The sequence below is a fragment of the Dicentrarchus labrax genome, unplaced genomic scaffold (genome assembly GCF_905237075.1).
Source record: "Dicentrarchus labrax unplaced genomic scaffold, dlabrax2021, whole genome shotgun sequence".
Taxonomy (NCBI): Eukaryota; Metazoa; Chordata; class Actinopteri; family Moronidae; genus Dicentrarchus; species Dicentrarchus labrax.
This window is the reverse complement of record NW_026136714.1, coordinates 22,513,218-22,539,389: the sequence shown is the minus strand read 5'-3', so window position 1 is coordinate 22,539,389 and position 26,172 is coordinate 22,513,218. Positions and strand designations below refer to the sequence as shown.

Below are 26,172 nucleotides of genomic sequence, written 5' to 3'. Positions count from 1 at the left end.
GGAATGAGATATGCTTGAAAGATCTCACTCCTTCATTTAACGTCATCCCCACATCCATTTTAAAATCTCGAGATGGCTTCAACAACACCTCTGAAGTGTCGACCGCCTTTGAAAAAGCACTTGAACGGAGGTCGGAGAATGGATCTTGGTTTACAGATTGCTGCAGTGCTTTATCCAAGCAACAGACATTTACAGTTGTTGACCATTTCAGAGCCTCTCATTACTCCAGAGTGGCCTTTCTCCTACATCAACAGCATGTGTTTTTTTTGCCATGACACAATCATCTAGTTTCTCGTGTCTTCATCTTATAGTTGTTTTGCCATTATAATAGAGTGATATCTCAGCATTATGTATTATGTGCCAACAGCCTACAGCCTCCCCCAAGGTTACACAGTGTTTTCTCACTCAGTAGAGCTGCTTATGTGTACCTAACAAACCATGCAACTGAGTTAGATGAGGTTTGTGCAGCTAAACAGCAGCTAAATAAAGTTAGGACAACGGTGAACTGTGTGATATAGTGTAACAGTGAACTTCTTTTGGCTCTTGCACAAGCTCCTCATTGACTCTTGTCTTTTTTTCATCATGAATATTTACTGTTGCTCTTTGATTCATGAAGTGAAGAGAATATGCCTCTCTGTCTGCAAACACAATGCCATCACAAATGCAATTACCTCTCCTCCTGTTTGGCCCGTCTGTGTGGAAATGAAACACATGCTGCAGAAAAAGGGTTATTCAGCACATGTACAAGCTTGAATAGGTCTGCAGTCAACAACCAGCTTCAACCATTCATATTGTACAGCTGCTAATGGAATGGAGATGGGCTTCTGGCGAGTGGACGGCAATTATTCCTCTAAGGCTACATCGGCTCGGGCAGCTCATTGTAGTGCCGGCTGAGGAGTTGCCGTTTGGGACCGGCTTGATTGACAAGAACATGTTTAACAATTAGCCAGGGCAGCTCACAATAGCTGAGCCTGCCCAGTACCATCTGACTACAGGGGGCTGATGAAAGGCAGGGTTCACACAGAGAGGTTACTGTGTATTTATAATTTACTGTGAGTCCCGGCTTCTGTAGCTTGCTCTGGGTAAAGAGGCTGCCAGGATCCAAAGATCTGGTCTCTCTGTAAGCAGCTAGGATGTGCCGGTCTGATTATACCACACATAGCACTGCATGTGGTGTTGTTTCTGTGAGGAGGAGAATAAAATAAAGCCAAGGGAGGGGGGAAAAAAACAGATTGCATTGAATATTTCTGTTTGTTCGGGTGTGCAGTAATTTACAGGGTAGGACCTGTAAATGAAAGGAAATGAACAGAGAGAGGATAAAACTGCAGAGACAAAGAAAATGGATATGTAAAAGATGCTCCCAGCATGATGTAGTGAAGGGTAGATACATCATCTACAGACACACCACTAATACATGAATTCTCAGCTAGACAGATTGGAAGCTACTTAATCATTGCAAAAGCATATAGAATCAACTGGATGTATTCTTACTGTCAATCGATCAGCGACTAATGCTGCTTAACGCCAGGACACGTCTCCCTTTTGCCACATCTACTAGCAACATAAGAATGTGATAACTTCACCTTTTAAAAAATTGTAAATGACATGTCTGAACAAGAACATCCCGCTTGGCACCAGGCTCCGTTTGCAAACAGAGAAAAACGGATGGGAACAGAAATGATGAATTCTGCCAGAAGTGTCAATATGAGTTTATCTTGTAATGCGTCTCCCACCCCTCCTGCTTTGCTGAGTCTTTGCTGATATAGCATCTCAGGAGACCAGGACATTGCCTTTCATTTCAAAGTTCCTGTGGGCACAAGTATTATGGTGGGTAACTCTGTCAGCAAATATAATACTACATCAAATCTATCAAGGGTCATCCCCGCAGCTGCTGCTCCTGCTAGTTGCACTGCGAGCAAATGTGGAGTGAAACCGTTGTACGCATAGTTCATTTTTCATATAGATTAAGGTAAGGGAATGGCGATCAACGGAGTGTTAAATTTGAATCAGCACATTGATGAGTTAACATTATCTGCTGGGGTTTGACTGATTGTGTTTTTTTTTTAAATGCACGCAGTCACACAATTATAATTATATAAAAGTTGCCGGGGGGCATTGTTAATACTGTCTTTAATATCATCTCATTTTCCAAAGTAGTAAAATAAATTATTTCCCTAGCCTGTGAAGCAGCATTTAGACTCTAAAAACAGGGACGCATACCCTGTTTAAAACCACAATTAATCCTCAAAAATATTCATGTAAATTTGAATAATTGCAAAGACACACAACTATGCATGAACAGGAAGTGCCAGTAATTAGAGGAAGTAAAGGAATGTATGCTTCATTGTATTAATTTGGAGGCTAATAACTTATATTACTTATTATATAATATATACAATTGTGTTTATTCTACATGTCTTTTTTTCTTCAGTAAGTAAATCAATATATGTCAACGCATGTGCATGTTGAATCATGACAGTAGCAGAAATATTAAATTAATTGGACAAGGTTAAAGTATTTAAATCAATTTCACAAACAATTAACACTGAAGTATTGTCTACACAGTTTGAGTCGTCCGTTTCACATGTGTCTGACGGAGCAGATACACTTCTATTTCAATCAATCCAGCTGTCTTCATGCTGCATAACATTCTCAGGCTTTTTTCTTACATTTTATGTCAGTTACTACTGGGCAACATATTTGTCTGACCCTAGTTTGTATTTTAGAGTGACTTATCGTCAAATGCAGTTCAGCCCAAACAGTAACTTAAAAGGTGATCATCACTATCAAAAACATAAAACCAGCAACATCACAACATTCAGTCATGCCGTTTCTCTAAATACCAACTTTATATGTTGTGTACTCATTTGGTAAATAAGTACTTTCTGCCAGGCAACATGATGATAGTATCTTTTCTGCCAAGAAAGGCCAATCTGAGTCTAGATGGGTTTACCTCACACAATATGCCCATGTGCTCACTTTGCCATCGGGAAACCATCCAAGCTGCTTTTTGAAATCTGTCTCATTTTCATAACAGTTCAGTCAATCAGTCACTTCCAAATCCAAGAAACTCAAGTGTGATCTCATGGGGTGGCCTGCCTTTCTCAGTGACATTTATTAAACTCACCAGGAACTCCTTTCAAGAAGTAATGAACCAAAAAATGATTCTATTTTTTTTCCCATCTTTGAAGTCTCGTCTCCATAACCACCTGGGTTGGGCCTCGAGGCATCTGGTCATAATCTCTCTGTAGTGAGGAGAATGGAGCTAATTAAAGTCTAGCAGTACCAGCAGCTAGACAGGATTGGGAGATAATTACACTTCACTTGGTCCCCTCTGCATCCCAAGCAGAGTTATTACAGTGTGATGACAGTTTACAGTACAACAGTTTATTATTTTGGGTTTAGATATGATTTTTCATCAGTTTTGTGTATCAAATATTGAACAGAAAATGCACCACTATTCATAATTTACAAATTAATTTAAAAAAGGGAATAGGTGCATGACCGGGTCCTGAAGACAACAGGAAGCTTGTTATTGTAGTCTGACTCACAAACACGGTGAGCGGTTGGAGCTGCAGCAATGGCTGTGACACACAGCTCATGGAGCCAGTTATGGTACTTTAAAACCCTTAGTGCCTCCTTCTCTGAGTCAGAACTCAGTCAAATCTGAACACACAGAAATGATGCACACATTTTTAGACTTCCGGAGGACATCCCTATCCCAAATCAAATAAACGTCCATAAAACAACTTAGAAAATAGCAACAAAAAGACTCCTTAACTTGCCTGAGAATCATCATATTTTCAAGTTAAGTCTTCAGTATCAAAGTAATCCAGTGATAGCTGTCTGTACCTCCATGGATACTTTGCAAACAGGAATTGCTAATAATTCAGCATACTGGGGCTCAAGTTGTAGCCCAGAACTAACTGACTCCATGGCAATGTCATACTTCCTGCTAACATCCCCCAAACCCACCAGTTCTCTTAATTTAGTGTGAGGGGACCCCACAGTGTCACACTTTGAACCTGCTAGAAAAATGTCAGCTGTGTAAAAGGGTTGTGTGCAGTACATAGACGGTACCAAGCCTTTACCTGAACAGACAAACCATTCCCTCTTTGCTTTTGTTTAACAGATGTACTGCATACTTGTTGTGCCTAGCTGGACACCATCAGATGTTGCTGAAGTTGAGTCCTGTTATTTTGGACTCTATGAACTATTGTGGTAATTCATTCTCATACTCAGTTTCTATGCAGTTTGCTTCAGTTTATTCAAAATCTTTTGCAAATGGAAAAACATTCTAAATCAGTATTATGATACAGTATGTCATTTAGTAACAAAAATATATTTATTTGTGGTCAAATATGGTAGATTATTGTTTAAGTATAACAACCTCTACCTAAAAGACGGATGATGTATCGACGATGATCCATTAGTTATCAGTCAGCCAGACAATAAACCTAAGAGCCAATCTTACAGTATGCTGCATCTTATACCACCCACTGCTCTCATATCACAGTCCATCAGTTTTTTTCCAGATGGAATCTTTTTCTTCATAAAAAATAAATAAATTAAAACTGTGAACTCAAGAGGAGCTGGTAAGCATTATTACGGTGGTACAATAACAGGTGCTGCATCAAAGCAGTTGGTGGATGCAGTCAGATGTTGCTTTTGGTTCATTCTGAGAACATCTGCCCCACTGATACAAACATGAAACCTGGACACTTTAACACAGTTGATTAACCTCACAAACCATCTGGATTTGTAGATACAAATGGATTCAAAGCGAATTGCCACACTCTAGGTGCATTTCTTTGTTAAAAGTGTGACGACAATACAGTGTATTATACAAATTCTTAAATGGATGCATGCCAATATAACTATATAGTTTATACCACATTTTACCATTATTGTTGCATGATACTGCAGGTGTTGGTATTATATGACAGCTAGACATGATGTTCTGAGACTGTGGAAAGGATTGTTCAAACCGTTCTGTCATTCTAATGTATGAGAATTGAGAATTGAGCAGGGGATTGGGGCTACAACAGTTACAGAGATAGCACGTGGGGACTCCAAGAACTGAAACAGAAAATGTGCGTGTTTCTATACATTTCTGATGCTGGACTGAGATTGATACAGCATGACGCAAGTTTAAAAAAGGCTCCATTATCTTCTCCTTTCCAGCAACACACACCTATAGAGACATATTCACTGCACTCAGAATAGAGACATATTCACTGCACTCAGAATAGAGACATATTCAGTTTTATCGGTAACAAAGCAGCCCTTCCCAAGTTAGTGAGAAACTGTAAACACAGTTACTGTGGGGAATATAATTAAAGCACAGTACAGCCCGATCATGTAAAATACCCTGATGATATACTCAATCAACCAATCAATCAGACTTTATTTATACAGCTCCTTTCAGACTAATGAGATGCGATTCAAAGTGCTTTACTGATAGATTGTCAAAACAGGATTTTGAGACCAAGGCACATCGAAAAAACAACAAACGAAAAGTAAAAGTTAAATTAAAAGATAGCAATAAAAGCAGTAAAAAAATTAAATGATCAAATGCTACACAAAAAAAAATAATGATAATAAAACAGTAAAATGTGTCAAAATAGAATAAAATAAAAATAAATATTTTAATTAATAAAATAAGTATACAGATTACAAAAAACACTGCATAAAAGCATGACGGAATAGATGTGTTTTTACAATCAAAAATTTTTTTTTTGTTGAACAGCTAAAAAAGAAGAACCAGAGGATGCGAGCGGCCATCCTGGCTCATAAACGTAAACATAAAATCAGTTCTGAGAGGTACTCTGATGCAAGGCCATGTACTGCCTTATAAAACTAATAAAATACTTTAAAAATCAATATGAAAACCGAAAGGTAACCAGTGTAAAGCCATTAAAACAGGCGTAATGCGTTTTCTCCTTTTGGTCTTAGTGACCGCTATGTTTGAGGGACCTCGCTCATGAGCCTTGGGATTATACTGTTGGGGTCTCGGGTGCGACTCCCAATCAAGCCCTTATATCAAGCGTAAATTCAGGTTTACACTGACAACCAACACAATGGCTAACACCATTAAAAACACATTCAATCTGCTTTCCAAAGGTTGTGATCCTAAAGCTAGGACCAGCATAATTTTGGTAGCACTCTTTCTGTCAATTCACAACATATCACAGCAAGAATGATCTTGTTCTTCATAAGGAAGTGTGTTTGTGTGTGTGTTTTGGTAGGTTGCCTTATGTATTTAGCATACAGGAACAGTCAGATCATACAGACTATACCTCAGGCATTTCCCACATACACCCAATCAGAACAGCTGACAGACTGCACAACGTCTGTAGTACTTGCCTCAGACTCCACATCGAAAGCAGTCACCTTGAAAAGGGCAGAAACGTCGTTATGAGGCAGCATTAAGCCCCAGCCATCTGTGGACACCAGCCATTCTGGCAGCTTCAAAATCACCAGCGTGCCCGTGTCCATCAAGCAGCAAATGACAGTGGGCGCTGACCATATGTGAGCCCTTTCCAACAAACTGAGTCATTTCAAAGATGAGAACAAATCTGAGGCGTCTGAGGAATTCTGATATTACACATCAACAAATGGAAGAGACAAATGCAGAGAATTATTGGATAAATGCCATAATGAGGAATGCTGTAGGAACCTGTGGACACAATATACCAAATAATCTGGTAGTATAGTGCAGTACAGTAATCTTTATTGACCTCTGCTTATATGACTGCTGTTATCTGTTACGTGGCAGTAATACTTGACTATGGTCTCATTCTAAGTTCTATTCTAAGACACTTTCTCCATGTTGTTTTCCATCATCTCAGAATAAACCAACAAAATTTAATGGACACTGGTCAGAGACTAGTTCAAGCTTGGTCTTGGGAGAGAAGTCTTGGTCTTCACGTGACTCTCAATCTCAGACCTTTGTCACGACTGTGTTCGGTCTCAGGTAGCCCTAGCTACGACTCTACCCCATTTGCTCATCCCAACCCTCGTACACGACTGATTCGTTCTCTCACAACATAGTAGACCTACAACGAGGGAGGAACCATCTGCTCTCTATCAATACTGCCTGCAAAAAGGTAACAATAGCATCGGATATTGATTGGGCATTTGTCTTTTTCAATGCCTGCATTATTTAGTGGCTGAATCAATCTGTTAGGCCTTAATGGACTCAGGTTTACTTACTCCATGGTTCATTACTGTATGTTCCAGCCTGCATCCATCTCAGGGGGGAGAGACAAGTGAAAATAGATGCAGTTGTAAAAAAGTTATACAAGGCTTGGATCAAGTATTGTTTCAGAGGAATTACTGCAGCTACTGAGGGGCTTAGTGCTGACATATGGTAAAGTAGAGCAGCTCTGGATATGCTTTATGTTGTTGTGGAATTTACCGTATGTGTTTGCATTTAATTCACTGACATTATAAAACATGTTCGTGATTTGCATTCATCGGTGCGTTCCATGCATAGATAATTCAAGACATACATTGTCTTGTTGTTACTTCAGGTCCTGCTGATCCAGGCTATATTTATAATTTACACCTCAACAGATGTGTGTGTTTGGAAAACATACTTTATGATTACAATGACATGTAGCATACGCCTGAAATGGCTTTAGGAAGATGACACGGGTTCCTGAGCATCAGCATACCTCAGAGAGCTGCTGCTTTGGTGTTTAGGGCTAGAGGGATGAGTAATTAGACAGACCTTGTCAGCCTGCCTATTTTCCAAGTGAATCATAAACTTCATTAAAAAACACTCCCACCTTAATTTGAGCACACTTTGACAAGGTAATTAACAGCATTTTAGAATGAACTGGGCATTGAAAATTGATCTGCTATTCAGGACAATTGAATTACGTGAAGAAGGATGGAAACCTCTCTCTGTGGACGGTAGCCTCACCAGGAAATACAGTAACACACACGGGCTCATCTCGTCATTATCTGAGCATTAGTTAATCTGTTCACGTAATTGTCTGTTAGATGTCTCAGACTCAGGCAGAAAACTTGAAATGATCTGACAAGGCCGACGTATTTGCAGAGTACTAGCACGCGCTGATTTGGCCGCACCAGCAAATTGGCAAGCATATCAAAGACAAAGGACAGCAACTGGATGGAATTAGCTTTTGACAGGCACAGTTAAAAGGGCCTCTGCATCTATCTCTCCATCAACATCCTGCGTTTTATGGATGTATGAGGAGGAGAGGCAGGAAAAGAAGGCATTAAATGAAGTGATGGGCCACGGGGAGTGGCTCATATGCAGCCTCTCAATGGAGGAGGGAGCCTTCAGTTCCAAACGCTTTGAAAAATCACTCATCATTACACAACAAGACTTGAGAGGAAGGCAGCGGAGGAGGGTAGCGTGGCTGTGAATTCTGTCCGGTGTGAGATATCAACTACTCTGGTAAAATCCTCAGTTAAAAATGTAAAAGGGTTTAATCTAAAATAACAAAACAAAGAAAGCAGAGGGTTCTGCTAACTCTGGCAAGGGTAACAAAACAAAGAATACTAACATTTGATAAATACTCTCATTTGCTCCTATTCAATACCAATGGTCTGTAGCTTCTGCGAGGTAGCTTCAGATAAAGCCTATGCTCAGCTAAGCTACCTATTTAACATTGAGTACAGACATGAGAGTGATAGTGATCTTATCCAACTGTCCACAAGAAAGCAAATAAACGTTTTCCCCAAAATGTCGGACTATTCCCATACCAGTCTTTATTTTATAATGGAACAGCTAAAAAGTAAAGCAGGGTATCGGCTATTGAAGGCTCATTATGGTGAAAAACATCAGTCAAATGTCAGGTGCCTTAAATAAAACTTCAGGATCAGGCACCATGTCATCTAACACACAATGACTCGGTGAGTCAGGGTATACTGCTCAGATTTCAGCCTTTCACAAAGTAATTTTCCACCCTACTCCAACACACATCATTTACAGAAAAACACTATTATTGTGAGTACTGCTTAACCTCTTAACCAGATGTTCTGTTGTTGGGGCTCTGTCTGAATGAACTAGCTGGTTTGTGCTTTTGTAAATATGTCAATTTATTATTCATGGTAATTAGAGGCCACTGTGAGCACTGCCAGAGAGCTGTCAATGTCGCATTTCCTCCTTTTCTGATGGAGGTCGATAAGTCATAAATTACTTAATGCACATTTAACTCTTCAAATGCCAATGTGAGATTGAAGCGGCTGGCTTTATCTCACGAGTGTGCCCAAGATCATCTTAGTTCAATTCTAATTAAAACAAATGATTCCTAAATTCCTGTAAAAACAGTGTGTGTTTGTGATAGATTTCAGTTATTAAATCAGGTTGTTTGTAGTCCTTCACATCATAACGTTGCCTCTTTATTTCCCTGTTGATATTCTTCTCACTCAAACAGCTTTGAGAAATTACTTGCTACCATGTGATTTTCACAGCTTTCAGATCTGGAAATTGGTGTCGGTGAGAATAAACATTGCATAGATAGTGACACCAGAGCTGATTCTAAATAAGGAAAAAGGTTAGCTCCATGCGTGTTTTTGTATATGCTGCCTTCCCTGAGTTTTTTAACAGTGCTGAATCAAGATGATTCATCACAGGGAACTCAGATTGTGTTTACTGTTTCTGTAAAAATCACTTGATATTTATCACAATGTCTAAATGTCTTTCTCCCCATAACATAAAAAAAAAAAAAAAAAGGATGAGAGCAAATATAAACATGTAGTCTGACCAGCTTGCACCCGTAATAAGCATTTCCTGGGATTTCTTTGAAATGGGTGAGACTTTTTGGGATATTATCCTGCAAAAAGACATCCCTTGGGTGTAGAGATTGCAGAGTGGAGAGCATTTCAATTAAAAACAGGGACATGTAAAATTCCCCCTATGCAACCAAGCGCACACAATTCATTATCTCAAGTGGATACAGAAAGTCTGTGGATGGCTTTTTTCCAAATTAATTGTGAACATTTCTATATGAATGTGAAAAAGTCCTGTGACACAGGTCTGCATATGAATCAACCTAACTCTATTAAGAATACATCATGTTTTTTTGTCTACTGGCACTGGGTCCAACCAGAAATGTGATGGAGGCATATCTGCTGGCTGCACAACAGTAACGTCCAGTTCCTGTTAACTAGATGGGCACTCAGAAGCTGCAGACCTCCACCAAGGCCCCCTGTCCTGCTTGCTCTGCTGCTGTGATTCACTGCATGCTATTAAGATAAACAGTCAGACTACATACAGGCAGCTTTTGTTTTAGCTTGTTTGCAACAATTTGCTATTAGCTTAACAAGTGTGCTGGGATTGTAACAACTACGGACAAAGTAGGTGGAAATATTTTTTCTGCTTTATATTGGAGTTGACGGCATTCATAAGATCTGTTTTTTATGCACCTCCATGATTCTGTTTTGTGTCCACTGTGATGTTTGAGGTGGCTGTTTATTCGCAGCACATTGTTCAGTTCAACGATGGGTTCACGCATTGCTAAATGAATTCATTTCAATTTGCCACAGGAAAGTGAAAAATAATTTTTGTATCCACCCTGTGATTCAGATCAGCTCCAGGTCATGTCATGTCATGTCAAAGTCATGGGTCCACCCTTGGTCCATGCTAGACCCTCATACCAAGTTTCATGGAAATCAGGCCAGCAATTTTTCTATAATCCTGCTGACAGACAGACCACACACTGCTATGTTCATTACCTCCTTGGTAGAGGTAATGAACAGGAGCAAACATACTGCAGCTTCACATTCAGCTTGTGGACATGCAGTTTGTGATGTCTACATTTTATGTGAGATTACCAAAGTGAAAAATGAAAAATACACATTATATGGTCATATTTGTGTCATGCAACATATCAGCATGTAAACATATTCAATTCCTAGATGTTTTTTTTTTTTTTTTTGTTGGTATTAATAAGTAGCTCTCAATCTTAATCCTCAAGTATTACAGTACTTCTGGTTTACCTACTGTCTAGTCAGGGACTGACTCATACCTGGGATTTAAGATGAATGGTATTTAGTGGCTGATAAGACAGAAAACAATCTCAGATGTGTATTCAAGTACCAGGACTGAGAGCTGCTGGATTAATGCATGTGCACAATCAATTCTGAATGCAGCAGTCACGCTGCAGGATGATGATCTGTTCAGGTTTTTAAATGTCACCTTCCTGCAAACTGAGCCTGTTGAACGTCCACAAAATAAAGAGGAATAGATATTTAAGTTTATTTAGCCTACTTTCGACAGAAGACAGGAACAAAAGCCACACAGAGTTGTCTACCATCATCACAAGTCACCACACCGGCTGAGAGGAATACTAAATAAATGAAACTGTTTGAAAGTAAAGAGATGAGTTATATAAAGTTAATTCCCAGTGTTCTGCCAACAGTGCAGTAATGACAGAGTAGTAATTATCTTCTGCTCCATATGGAGAGGAACAAATGACAGGAGGAATTAATGCATTTTCATGATGTTTTGTGAAGAAACTTCAAGCAAGCAGGTAGATTGGCAGTCAATTAAGCCCCCCCAGTGAACCAGAGAGGCACAACATGTCACTCTGTGATATGACACATAAAATGAGAGCCTTCATCTTTTGTTAAATTGTGAATAGTGCTGAAAGTTTTAACCAAAGTGAGTAAACTTCAGTTCAATATGTTGGAATAGTAAGCATTATTGGCCACTGTTACTTGAAAAGGGATGACTGGAATGCAGTCGTAAGTGTTGGACATTCTGACCTGTCAGTGGTGCCAGGTGTAAAACAGATGAATTAATGCAGACATATGCTTTCATAGCTTTATCTACAGCAAAGACAATAGCATAGATGTCTCATGTCTCATCTCAAGCACCATGACTCCAAAATGTCAATAACTTCACGCCAGGAAGAAGGCATTAGCTAAAGCATCGATTTTTAGAGCAGTATGGCAGATGTTATATTTATGACTGTGCACATGCTGAAACATGCACAGAGGTGCAGGACATAAAGGTATCCTTCTAAAAGAAAGTCACACGGTTACTATGAAGAGTGCAACAAAACATGACATGTTTGAACTTGCTATAAGTCTATAATCAATATCAAGGTGAAATCAGGTGACAAATGTCACAGTAAAATAAGAAAACATCAGGACCCACTTTTAAATGTTGCTGTGTGTTGCTGAAAGCGGCAGACATGCTGTCTTCTTCTTCTTGAAAAGATCAATACAGCCAATGAATTACACACCAAATACACCAAAAATTAGATCGCTGCACATCTTCAAACCATTGGTACTTGTTTGTGGCCATGCTGTTTCCGTCATGCAGGCGGAACAGCAGAGAAAAGTGGAGATGAACTTTGGTTGACCTCAGGCCTCTGCTACATTCATTTGTGCAAAGCTGGGACATCCGTTTGTCGCTCCCAGTCTGTCAAATGCGTCAGCTGTCAAGCAAGATGAAGCATTACAGTATATTAAGTCCGCATGACCTCAGCACTCCCTTTCATCGTCTCAATCTGGGTTCTAAGCTGCTCACTGGATCCTTCTCCTCTGCCCTATTTTCCATTTTGACCACTAACTGTGAAAAAGCCTGGCTTGCAACATCCTTGCAGTTTCAGTAAAGGTTACACCGGTTGGATTAAAAATCATGGGCTATTTTTCAAGGTGTCTATATATACTAGGGATGGGCATTTTAGGAAATGTATATGTAATATATATATCTCTAGTCACAATTATCCTGATAAGATATCCTCTCTGCCCTGGTGGCATCACAATGGTGTGTGCTAACACTGCTAGCAAATAGGGTGATGATAGATTGCCTGTTATCTGTCTCCGCTGTTCTTCCTTGCGCTTAAACACAAATGGTTTTCTTTGAAATGCAAGGTAACGTTACATTGCTTGCACTGCACGTTCATTTTGTTTTTGTCAAAATACAAGCATGTCACTTATCCATTCAATATTAGATTGAGTGATATGTGACTGAAAATGTTAAACATTATCGGCAACTGCGCAGATCTATCGTTTTTACTATATAGAAAAACATTTTAAAAAATGAAAAAAATACTGACGTCCAAATTGAGTAGTGGAGTACTCACGCCCCTTCCGAATGTATACTCCAACAGAACTGCTTGTCAGAAGGTTAAATTCCCTCCCTCTACCTTACTGACGTGGAATGAAACAACAATTCAACATTTACACCCACTTCATGGAGGAGGCAGGGTTTGAACTTTTTTTCTACAGCTCTCCTTTTTCATTCTTTACACAACTATTCACTGTCACCTTTTGGAACTGTCACTCTTTGTATTCACAACCAAGTGCAACACAATGAATGCCTTCCATGAGAGGCTATCTGTTAATGTGTGCCATTATCCCCATACCCAAATGGTTATTGGGTCTCGCTCCTCTCTGTGATGCCAGTGTTGAACCCTGTTCACCATCAGTTTGTATTTCTTCTTACCTTAACCCAAGCCTAACCCCCAGCCAGTAATCTCTGAGACCAGATCAGCCTTTTACCCTGCCTTCAACTGTGGTTGCTAGAAACTGCTAAGTGCTTTTGCCTTCAACGTGGTTGGAGATGTTATATTACCTTTTCAAGCATAAGCCAGCCTTCAGGGTTGATGCACTGGGAACCAATTGATACGTCTGGTGTAATAGTAAAAAAAAAAAAAAAGAACCTACCTGAACCTTTGACCTAGTCATTGTAGAACCATACACAACTGGTTAAAGATGCTATTATATGCATATAACCTTTATACCTTTCTAACTACACAAAACAGCGGAATGTTGAGACTTCACTAAGAAGCCAAGGACAAACGATACTGCTTATTTGAATCTTTCCCATACGAGAGTGTGTAACCGTTGAGTCCATTCATGGATGACATGAATAAAACTTTACAGAAAAATAAGATCATACTTTATAGCCATCACACTGGTCCATTGCTTGGAATTAATATATGAGTATATATATATATATATATATATATATATATATATATATATATATATATATATACTCATATATATATATATATATATACTCATATATATATATATATATATATATATATATATATACACTCATATTTATATACACATACACAGTATAAATAACAGTAGTATAGTATTAGAGGAGAAGTTTTGTCTAGTCACTCTTATATTTCTTAAAGGTTGATTCAATTCTTTGCAGAGTAATTCCAATCTGGGCACACTGATGATGCCCAATTTTTATTCTTTTAAATATAATTCAGTGTCAGTGGAGAGTTCTCATGGCCTATGATTAAATGCCGTTTCAGTGGCTTTTTTTTCCCCAGGTTAAGATTTTTTTGGCCATGAAAACAGCAAAGAGTAAATGTAAAGCCTGTCTAAATGCCAATCATAAGCTTCTTTATGCTGCATTTTTCCAGTTTATTGATTGTACTGTGTAATGGCGCTGATGGAAACCTGTTTACTGCTGTTAATAGCTTTTATGCTTTTTTATGGCAGATGTTTTCTGTAGCCCTGTGGAGCTTATCACACAAATGGTCCGGCTGCAATTAACTAACTGCGTGAACAGAGACAATTAAATTAAATTAGCAATTACATTACCACTACATCAAAGTGCTCTGTGTTAAGTGCTTCCTCTTAATGATGCAGGCTGCAATTTTATGAAAGGGTCAGTGCCAAATGGACTTCACAAAAGTGCAGTCCTGAGGACCTGTGTGGGATGTCATAAAAGGTAGAAGATTACAACAATCTTATTTGGTATTTAGATGTTGTTATATTTCCATAATATTAGAATATTTAAAGACACAATCTGTAACTACAACCCACCTGGTTTTGAAGTGCTGTAATAGCTTTTTAAAAATGTATTGTCCATTCATAAATGAAGCCAAACTTTTTTATTCCATGTGTTTGGATGATTCCATTGTACACTAATTTATTTAGATAATGAGGTATTCAATTTCATTAGTAAGTACAGCGGCAGATAGACATCGACGTATCGAACAACTCAGTTTAGTTAGTGTAAATGAGTCAACCTATAGTTGAGTGTGAATTCTAATGATTTGCATTACAGCAACATAAAGTGAGACCTATCATTAGCAGAGGCAGAGGCACTCTCAGCATGGTGTTAATATATTTTACAGTGTGAACACAAAAGCAAAAGCATCCTTATGTCTTATGTCAAGGGGGAAAATTATCTGACATTTGGTCTGATATTCTCTGCTAATGCTGTGACTGTCGCCCTGGTTACAAAGATACAGACAGCAGCACGGAGTCATGAGCAGTCCTGTTTGAGCCAGCAATCTGCTGTCCTGTTTTTTTCTCCAAATCATCAGATTGGTGATTCTCTCATGCGTTGAAAAAGGTCACATCAGCACTGATGATCCTCAAAGGCAGAGTTGACTCCCTGCAGATGTCTTGTCCCAGGTTGTTCGCTGTTAAATCGAGGAAGAAATGTACCTCAGCCTCCCCCCTCTTTACCCCTGTTGTATAGTTAGTGGTTTGTAATTAGTTTTTCACATCACCAGATAGTCTCTTAATACAGACAATAAAGGTTACAATGTAACCAGATGTTCTCTATTGCATTGAAATTGTCTTTCCACTCCATTACACATTCCACATGCACAGGGGAACTGTAAAATACACTGTGGAGAGATGGTGCAGTCTAATAAATCCTGAGGCCTGCACCCAGAGGTGAGGGGCAGCTGAATTCAGAATATAAGATGAAAAGCTGATGGAATGATGTTGAGTCTAAAGTTGAGTTTAGATCGAGATTACTGCTGCATTTCAAAACACATCCTCCTCATTCCTTTCAGTAAGACAACTGTGTTGGCTCAGCGGGGGTCCTGATGCAGAGGGTCTGGTTAAAAAAAATGCAGCATCATCTGCAAAAAGTAGTAAAGCAAAAAAGGTATTTTGACATAGAAGTGTTGTGACTGCCAATAAGCCTTCAAACTCATGAATGTATCAAACCCACCCCACCCCAAACCCACCCCAATGCAGCCTCTTGCCTCTTTTTTTTTTTTAAAGTTGTGGAAGTTGGATCAAGTAATTGAACTGAATTGAAATTATTGGCTGGTGAATGAACATGTTGAAGGAAGACGGAAATTACTTTTCAGTTACACAATGACCAAGCAGTTACCATGTCATGCCACTTATGTCATATATCAAAAAAAGGCAAAAACCGCTGTGTGCACATGTAGATCTATCAGAAGAGAATCACAATCTAGAGTGTAAAATACCGGCAACACAGAGAGGTCCCACTACATTCGACTGTAATTGCCATAGTGAGAGGGATACTGACAAACATGGTAAACTGTATAAGATGAACCACATACAGTTGGCTTACAGTCTCTCAGACTCTGCCCTGCTCCTAGAGATGAACAGGGATGAGCATCTATATGTAAGAAGCTACAGCAGCTCAGGTTATTCAGACATGCCATCTTTTTTTTTTTTTTAAACATAGGAATAGCTGTACTTCATTTTCTGCCCTTAAAGTATCTGGAGCTCAGAAAACACCCACAGCTTCCTAAATTGGCAGATAATATAGCACTTTGCTTGGTTGGATGTCACATTTAAAAGTTTCTTGCTGTTTACTTGTGCATGTGATTTATAGCACCGCATGTTGTGATATATAGTTAAAAGACATTATGCTTACTGAGATGATTACGGCCGCACAGTACTATTATCATCTGTCTGGGGGTGCAGTGGTAACAATGTTTCTATATGAAAGAAAAAAATATATATAAATTAAAATAAATATTTGACACTTGATCTACCTATTGTATAATTCAATTGTGTATTTTCAAACAATACCTGGGTTTAGGTAAGAAAATTATTATTTCCCTCATTACTGAAAAAAAATGTTGAGTTGATTGTGTCCAATGACATTCCAAGAGTCCTGATGTGATGCAAAGAAACTAAAGCCTGTTTCACAAGTCTAGTTAGCTATTATGTTTCTGACCTTCTGGAAATGGTGGTTGAGAAAATATTGATCTTCAATTTGCTTTTAGTGCCAGGCAAACTGCTAACTGCAATTACACATATACACATTTTCAATTATCCATGAGTGCTCCATGCACATCTCCACACGCTTTTAAAACACACACACACACACACACACACACACACACACACACACACACACACTCTATTGATTTTAAACAGGAAACCTGGATAACGAAACCAAAGAAAGACGGAATTGCACAGAGCTTACCATGGTACAAAAAGGTGATGGGTGGAATCTGCAAGGACTAAAGACTTACCATTAAATTGGTATTGCACTTACACCCACATAAATGCACCAACCATGAAGGCTATGGTGGAAAAGTAGCACTTGTCATGGGCAGCAGCAAAGCAGCCAAAGCCTACTCCAAAGTACTAATGGATTTTTTAGTCCAGGGTCACTGTGGATCATCAGCAGTGAAGATGAGGGGTCAGCCAGTCAATGGAGGTGTTTAAGCTTAGGTCAGCCCCAGCCAACTACTACCACTGTTACAGCTGGGAAAATTAAGGGTTTCAGGGTAAGAGGGAATAAAAAGAGGATGGATGCCTTTATTAACGTACAATTAAACACCCTTGAGCACTACAGAAACATGTCAATTATGATAATTGGGACTAGAGTAGATGTTTGATAGTGTCTCATTTCCTTGAACACTGCACACTTGGCCATATGGCTCAAAGCTTACTGATTCAAGCAGATTTTGATGTTATTTTGTTATCAGTTTGGTCTATTAAATAACACTTTACAATGAAGAACACAGAATCCTATAGTTGGCAAGGAAGGAGTAAGAAACAAACTAGGAGTGAATGACTTAATTATTGCAAATCAATCGCTAATAAGTAGCTTCTGAACAAAGAAAGTTGCTTGAGAAAAGACTTTGTGATACTGTATTAATGAAACATTATGAAATGATTAGTTGACATACTCACTACTTTCTCAGGGAATAAGTCGGATGATATTCTATATTTTTTAACAAATTCCAACTCAACTGATTATATATAGTAATACGTATTGTCCATGTCCCCAAAGTCAGATTTAGCTTAATCCTCTCCACCATACACCTCCATTGTTGTCCAAAACTATTAAAAACACATTCATGAGTCACACCGTGTTCCTAGGTGACATGTTCTTTCATTACCATTAACATGGGCACTGCAGTGTATTTTGAGGCAATCCCACATATACCGAGCTGCTGCCAAGTCCTCACTAGAGTACCAAATGTGTACTAATCCGTGGCTGAAAATAAATCCCAACAAATGCACTTTTTCCTCATTGTTTGACTAACATTTGGTAAAAACTGCAATTCTCAGTTGTTTCAGAAACTTATTTAGCTGATCTACATCTTCAGTAAATCTTGGGGTTTCTCTGACAGAGAAGTCTTGAGAAACACATTATTTTTTTCTGCTCTTTTCAAGGAATTTATTGACATTAACAAGGGACAGCATCGACTCACCTTATTCTTTAATGAGTAGATTCTGATTAACCTTGAATCTGATGCTGAGTGGCAAAACTAATAATCATTTATTTCTAATTACTTAACATATTTTTGTGACTCCTCATCTAAAGTGGTTCATTATACTAAGTAGAATGAACCTTCATTATTTCATGATTACCTCACCATTACTTATTATTTGTGGACCCCCCTGAAGGAAGGCATCATCCCACAAAACTAAAAAGTAGCTAGTGAGTGTTTACCTACCTGAGTATTGTGAACATGCCCTAACGCATAAGAAGCTGTATTTATTTGCATGGCATTAAATAAACACGGCCAGCTCAACACAGGCTTCACCCCTGCTCTGGACTTAATTGAGAAAATAGTTTTGCAGCAGTATTCTCCTTTAACACCATGCAGAGGGTATCATTTTGGGTTCAGAGGGAAGTTAATGGATCAGGACATCTGTTACGCATTGTGGCGATCATCATTAAGAGACTGTGGGTGGTGGAGGCTCTGCAGTTTGTACGGCTGGAACGACATTACCATATGCTGTGGCATTCTGATGACGTTGCGCGAGTGTCTAACTCCTGGGCCACTTTCCCACAGCATGCTGTGTATGTGCTGATTTGCATACAGTATATCAATGCAGGATGTTATTTTGCAGAGTTTTTTTTTTTAAATTCTAATCTTTTGCTGCACTCTGTGAAATGACTGTTTTACTACTGTGCCACTATTTTCTTACCTTGAGGATGTCGGACGACTGTCACAACATCCCAGAGTCTACAATCAATCAATACTTTCTGCTGTGATGGATGCTTTTCAAGATGACATAGATGTACTGCCTGGCTTTATATATCACTCCTTATGTCATACACACAGCACTCATGGTCTCAGGGTCTCCTGGTCGTCACAGTAAACTCTCCACAGACTTGTATTCATGGGCGATGTGCTCTTAAAGCTACTTATCACACTTTGTGTTTTGTATATTTGATTTGGCTTGTTTGAGAGCTGGAATATGTAGTAGCAGATTTCTGTGTGTGCATGCATTTATCTTATATGTTAAGCAGTCAGCTGCATCAGAAAGCAGGGGAACACGATGTGACTAACACATTAATGAAGATGTATGTTTGACCCCGTATTTAAATTTGATACCAACAGTAGTAAGATATGAATGTGTGTATTTTACTCTTTAAACTCCTGGGCTTCACAGTCAGAGCTGCAGTGGTAAGAGATTAAAATTCCAAGTTTAACACTTGACTAGTATTTAATGCAAGAATGCAAGATTTAAAGAATTTTAAACAATGAATAGAGTGCACTTGTGTTTCATGTTGTCACACATAAGGTCAAATTTGAATGGATTTACGCTATGGCGTGAATATATGTACATGATATATAAGGCAAATGTGACTGTTTAGAATCTGTGGCAAATACCTAAAGCAACAGAAGCTGTGTATAGCAATGCTCTTGCATAATTCAGTAAACTACAACTTTTGATCAAACAAAGCATGTAAATGGAGCAGAAGGGGAAAATGCTGTTGAAAGGCTTTAAAAAGTTTCTTTGTAGAAAATTGTTGTTGGCTATCCCTCCCATTGGCAATGATTGCATTGTACTCACTAAGTTGCTCAAATGTGGCGAGGTTGCTAAAAAAAATTCAGATGGGGCAAGGAGCACAAGCAGCAAGACAATCAGGCAGGTTTTTTAAATAAACTCACAGGACATATTAACCGTTGCAAACATCCATCACAGTTTACAGTCCAAGCTCCGGCTCCTGTGCAAGAATTATTACCGACATTAGACCGGCCTCTGCTTTTCCCTCAAAATGCAATGTTTAAAATAATCTGACTAAACTGTTGGCTTGTTAACAATTAATCAGATTTTCTGACAGCTCTGTTTTGTCTGGACTGACTACATTGTAGCACTGTTGCCGTGTTCCAAGATCTCAGCAATTACTCTGTGAGTTCAATGTAATAATGACTGATAGGATTAACAGCCAAAACTATGAAAGTAAGAACCAATAAAGCAGAATTATCCTGTAATACCCATGCTGCCTGATATTCAGGTAGGTTTCTTTTTTAGAGGAATTGTTGCAACTGTTTTCAGCTTGACTTCATGTCAAATGTGCTTCAGTAGAAACAGATTTTCATTGCGGAAGACTCAGTATCAGTATGTCCATATAATTCCTTAAAGGTCCACATTTAGGAGGATCTATTGGCAGAAACTGAATATAATTTGCATAGTTTTCATTGTATAATAACCTAAAATAAGAATCATTGTGTTTTCCTTACCTTAGAATGAGCTGTTTTTATCTACAGAGGGTCCTCTTCCACAGAGGTGGCCATGTTGAACCGCTGTTTCTTCAGTATTCCAGAACCTGATACCAAACACTGGCTCTAGATAGGGCTTTTTGCATTTCTTGAGTTTGACTGTAATTTTTCCTATACTGAACGTACTATACGTGCGGTATTCAGTTGGTTGCAATCTGCAACTTCACTGCTAGATGCCACTAAATCCTATACACTGGTACTTCACTCAGCATAATCGACGTAAAAGTCCTGATTATCAGTGTCTTTTAAAGCCTCATATTTTAGTCAAATATGGTGCAGTTATCGCCTCCTTTTTTGCTAACGGAGCGATGAGGACAACTGCTTCATAAGCGAGAAAAAAGGTGGCATTTCAGTGGCATACTTTTTTGTATTTGGGCCTGGCGAGGGTAGATCATACTTGTCAATTCTAATTAGCAGTAGCTGTGGAAGAGTTTACTTTCCACTGCACCCAGACATCCTCCATTCCCATTATGTTATGTATATTAAAAAAAATCTCTGGACCGACATTTCTGTGTAAATCCACATTTGATGGTAACATGGACTGTCTTTCCTGCTGCTGTCTAGGTGTGGCAGTGTGGAGGGAGTATGGAAGTCCTGCCGTGCGCCAGAGTGGCCCACATCGAGCGCACCAAGAAGCCCTACAACAATGACATAGATTACTACGCTAAACGCAATGCCCTCCGGGCTGCTGAGGTGTGGATGGATGAATACAAATCCCACGTCTACATGGCCTGGAACATTCCCATGAACGTAAGTTTTTCTCCATCTTAGATCCCTCCCTCCCTCGATCCCTGAGCTCCATCTGCCCCCTCTCTTCCCCTCTGACTTGCTCATTCAGACATGCAGCCCCGGTTCTCCGGAGACACCAGTCAATAGAAATTCAAAATTCAGATTTCATCCCACTTGACCTTCACACTGGCAGCCGAGCGAAGGCAAGGAAGCAGTAGATTCTCACTCCAAACAGAGGAGAGAGGTGCACCAAGTGAACGAGAGGAGCCTTCTGTCTAATAAGTCCATTTTCATACACATCACTTTAGCTTAATTGCTTTCAAGGTTCTTTTGAGATGGGCTGCAAAATAATAAACAGCTACTTTCATTAATAAAGAGTTTAATATTGAATCCTAATTGCCTCTTCAGCCATGCAGAATGAGATGATTGTCAGTGAAGGACGTCAGTGAAGGCCTCTGAACGCTGCCCAAAATAACACGCTGCTGTTCATAACAAAACAACAACTGGCTGTGTGGCAGTCACACACAGGTCTGATACGCTGCTGATACCTGCATGCTATCTAGAAATTTGGCACAAACATCATTACATGAGAACTCACTTAGTGCAGGGAGGAAGTGCCAACTCTGGAAATGTTTGAAACATTGTGTGTGTGTGTGTGTGTGTGTGTGTGTGTGCGCGCACGCAGCATGGAGGGCATGTTGTGTAAGGGGGAGGGCAGCACTGACAAACTAGCCAATCAGGACACATCCCCTCTCCAGTGTAATTACAAACACAGTGGTATGGCACGTTATTACCCCAGCTGTCCTGTGGCGCAGAGTTATTTTGTGTACAGTACAAAGACCTAACACTACGATTATTCCATCTACCCCCCTTCCTCCCTCCCTTCAAATCCGCCCATACACACAATCATAGATTCTTGTTATTGTCTGAGGTACCCACTGAGAGCACAATTACTTTGGTGGGGGAAGGCTTTATGATTCACCACAGTGGCCAGCCCCAAGTCCAAATACTAAACAACATCTCAGTGAAATTGAATGCATTTGTTAGTGTCACTTTATGGTAGAAAAAAGTGGACTTTTCCAGCTAGAATTCATTATTAACAGATGTGGAAAAGCAAGTTCAGCAGCTGGCTGTAGACTCCAACAGTTAGGGGGAACTGATGGGGAGGATTTGCCTGTAAACACTGGTAGTAAAACAACGGTGTGTGTGTGTGTGTGTGTGTGTGTGTGTGTGTGTGTGTGTGCGTGCGTGCCTTCCATCATTTTCTATGGGAAAGCCATTGTCCTTTTATATGCATGTTGTGTATATTTTCTATGGCTATACAGAATGTGTGTTTATTTGCATATTCATGTGCATTTAGTGCACTGTATGGCACATACTGATATGGACTTGGTGTGTGTGTCAGGATCAGGCCTCTGTGCCAGGCAGGGAAGCTATTAGGCATTCCCCTAATCAATCCGTGAAGCCACCTCCATAATGCAGGCAGGGCCGTGAGGGCTCATAATTAAGCAGCTGATTAGAATTTGCTCAGCACAGATCATGTCTAATGAAAGAACAATGAAGATCCCACATGACAGGCGCATCTATCCATCTCTTAACTAAACGCTTGTTGCATCCTCTCAGCACCTCAACAGTCTTGCGTATTCTATTTCTCCAGCATCTAGTACTCTCACTTGGTTCTTAAGTAAAGTGCCCGCTGGCTAAGAGTCTTTTTTTTTTTTCTCTGTCTCATTTTTGCACCATTTGTTGACAGAACCCGGGGGTAGATTTTGGGGATGTCTCGGAGCGCCTGGCCCTAAGGAAGAGGCTGCAATGTCGGAGTTTCCGCTGGTACCTTGAACACGTCTACCCGGAGATGCGGATCTACAACAACACAATCACATACGGCGAGGTGAGAAAGATACTTGCTAAAATGATTACTGGCAAAACTCTGCATCTTAATTTTTATAATTCTGTTACAGAGCTGTGCTTTAAAGAGGATGCACACACTGGAACTAGTCCCACAGATGAGAAACACAGAAAATGTGTGAGAACTTAATTTGAGTTGTGCATTATCAGGATATTTTCTTTAGAAATGTTTTTCTGCAGCACAGATGTAAGCAGGTATATGAGATCTGCTTTAGTCTGTACAAAAATCCTAACCATCCACATCAAAGATTATGCTTAAATAAATATGCTTTCACTGTAGCCAGTAAGGTAAAGGTATCATTTCTACAGCATCACCACACAGGATAAGATGCAATTTCCTCAGAATGAGTTTTAATTAAACACTTATTAGTTTTCCATTCCAACTTGATTGTTTTGGGCTTGGTTGCACACTCAGCACAGTGGGGGAAGAAAACAGGATTAGAACAGGTTGAAAAATGTAACACACTCCAGACTCAGACACTATTTGGAGGTTTTCTCAAACACACAATTTTTTTCGTTATATCAACTGCAACAATGGAAAACAGAGGAAAATCAATATGCTCTGCAAATGCAAAATGCTGGAATACATTAAAATTAACCTCTAGATTCATCAAAGCTGCGTGAATTTACTCCCCTCTTTGTTTCCCCTGCCGTCTGTTTTGGCTCTGGCACCCAGCTAATGGATGCCTCAGAGCGGCAGCCACTTAAGTGGCACTATTTCAGATCTGTCGACAAGCCTTGTGTTGCCACACAGCCGCTGCAGCAGAAGTGAGTCTCATCTGTCACTGAGCATCAGCACCGCGCTAGGCCATGCTGACCAGACCAGCCGAGTGGAACCTTCCCTGACAACAGCACATGATAGATATGTCACAACCTGGAAATGAAGCCGTACGCATTCAAATCACACTGAAGTGAAGCTCACGCTCAATGCACACCACCATCTGGAGGCCTGGAGGGAGAGACAGAACTGGGACTGGTCACTGCATGATGATATCCTATCATGGCCAGGTCATCAATTTGTGATGATATAAGACTCTGCTGTGTGAACAAGTCACAATGGATCCAGTAGATCTTAGCAAAGAATAAGGCAGGTTTCTAACCAACTGACACCCCTAAGGCTGATGACAGAAACTAGAACTGTGACAATTATTGTCCATTTTATGATCAATGCAAGACTGCAACATTTTGGGAAATATACTTACTTTCTCACTGACAGATGGGAAGATTGAAATCTGCAGCCAGGAGACAGTTAGCGTAGCTTAGCATAAGACTGTAAACAGGGAGAAAGAGCTAGCCAAAGGTAACAAAATCTACCTACCACTAATTAACATGTTATATCTTGTTTGTTTCATTCACCCAAAAACCTAAGTGAAAAAAACAACAAGTTGCAGCTTTTTGCGGGGGGGGAGTATTTCTTGGCTTGGCTTCCTAAAAACATGAAATAAAATGTGTTAATTAGTGAGCTTAAGAGGTGCTGGTAGGCTTCAGCTTCATAAAGTATTTAAGGAACAGGCAGGAGAGTGGTGAATCTTTTCATTTAACTCTTGGCAAGTCGAATGAGAATCTTTCCAAAAATGTCAAACTCCTCCTGTTAAATCCTTTGTAGGAACAACCTTTAATCCTGATGGTCTCGCAACTGCCATCTACCATACGAGATCCTTCTCTCTTGTCTCTTCTCAACTCCTACCATAATCTTTTCTTTAATAATTCAAACATTTATTGAATACCAGTGCCTCCTGTGTTCTCTTTCAGGTGAGGAACAGCAAAGCTAGTGGCTACTGCCTGGACCAGGGCTCTGAGGACGACGACAAAGCCATCCTCTACCCCTGCCACGGCATGTCCTCCCAGGTCAGACCAGTCCCGTGAACTGTTAGTGTGTCCATGTTCACTGCTGTATTCATTAAGCAACCATGTTCATCAGGCAGTCAGTGAATAATGCAATTAGGCTGTCAGTCAGTGTAGTGTGTGGATTCTTCCAAAGTAACATTACAAGTGTGTGTGTGTGTGTGTGTGTGTGTGTGTGTGTGTGTTTATGTATTGCCCTCCTGGCAAATGTAAATACTCATTCTTAGATTTACAGATCAACTTATTCTGCATTTTAACACTTGAGGACTCTCCTCAGGATGATGTGGTGTAATTACTCTCCTTCTCAAGCACCATAGAATTTAGTGGTAGTAGCAGTGGTGGTAGCAACAGCGCTTTAGAGAGAAATATGTTGCCTGATTGCTTCTCATTTACCAGAACTATAGACCCCCGCACACATCTCCACTGAAGCTTTTGAGTGAACAGCTATGACACACATTAGACACACTGAGGCCAGATTATAATATTATAACCCAAATCACCAGCGAAGTAGTTACAATAAATTGCTAGCCAAACTAATTATAAAAACACATTTGAGAGCTACATAAATTGAAATAAACTGGTGTGTGGATTCAATCAGGACGCACATCTACTTCAGCAAGTGTTCTGGTTGAATAAACTACAGAAGATGTTCGTCAGGATACTCATGAACGAAGGCCCCACACACCCGCAAGCTGTTCACAGTTGAGTGGAACTAAAACAAAAATAAGACAGGAGTTTCAGGAAGATAATGATCAAGTTTGGTCTTAACATGACACATCCACTAAACCTGTGTGGGTTTAATTATTGAATAATAAATAAAGAAGGAAACAAACCAGAATAAAAGAAAGAAATGCAAGTGATATGTGCTGGAAACAAATTTGCCATGCATTTAAAAAAGTCTCAATTAGATTTAATTTCAGGAGGTCCAGGTGCAAAATGTTACGATTGTATCATTTAAAAGAGTTTTTAT

At 39.6% G+C, this 26,172-nt stretch overlaps 1 protein-coding gene across 1 annotated transcript in view; it reads left to right on the top strand.

Annotated features, from left to right (window-relative positions):
* The window catches only part of galnt9 (polypeptide N-acetylgalactosaminyltransferase 9), a 92,590-nt gene that overhangs the window by 57,760 nt on the left and 8,658 nt on the right, over window positions 1–26,172 (top strand). The window contains exons 7-9 of the mRNA XM_051423602.1: window positions 21,285–21,470; window positions 23,203–23,340; window positions 25,110–25,205. Of these exons, the coding sequence (XP_051279562.1) occupies window positions 21,285–21,470; window positions 23,203–23,340; window positions 25,110–25,205 (420 nt within the window). The remainder of the gene's footprint in view (window positions 1–21,284; window positions 21,471–23,202; window positions 23,341–25,109; window positions 25,206–26,172) is intronic.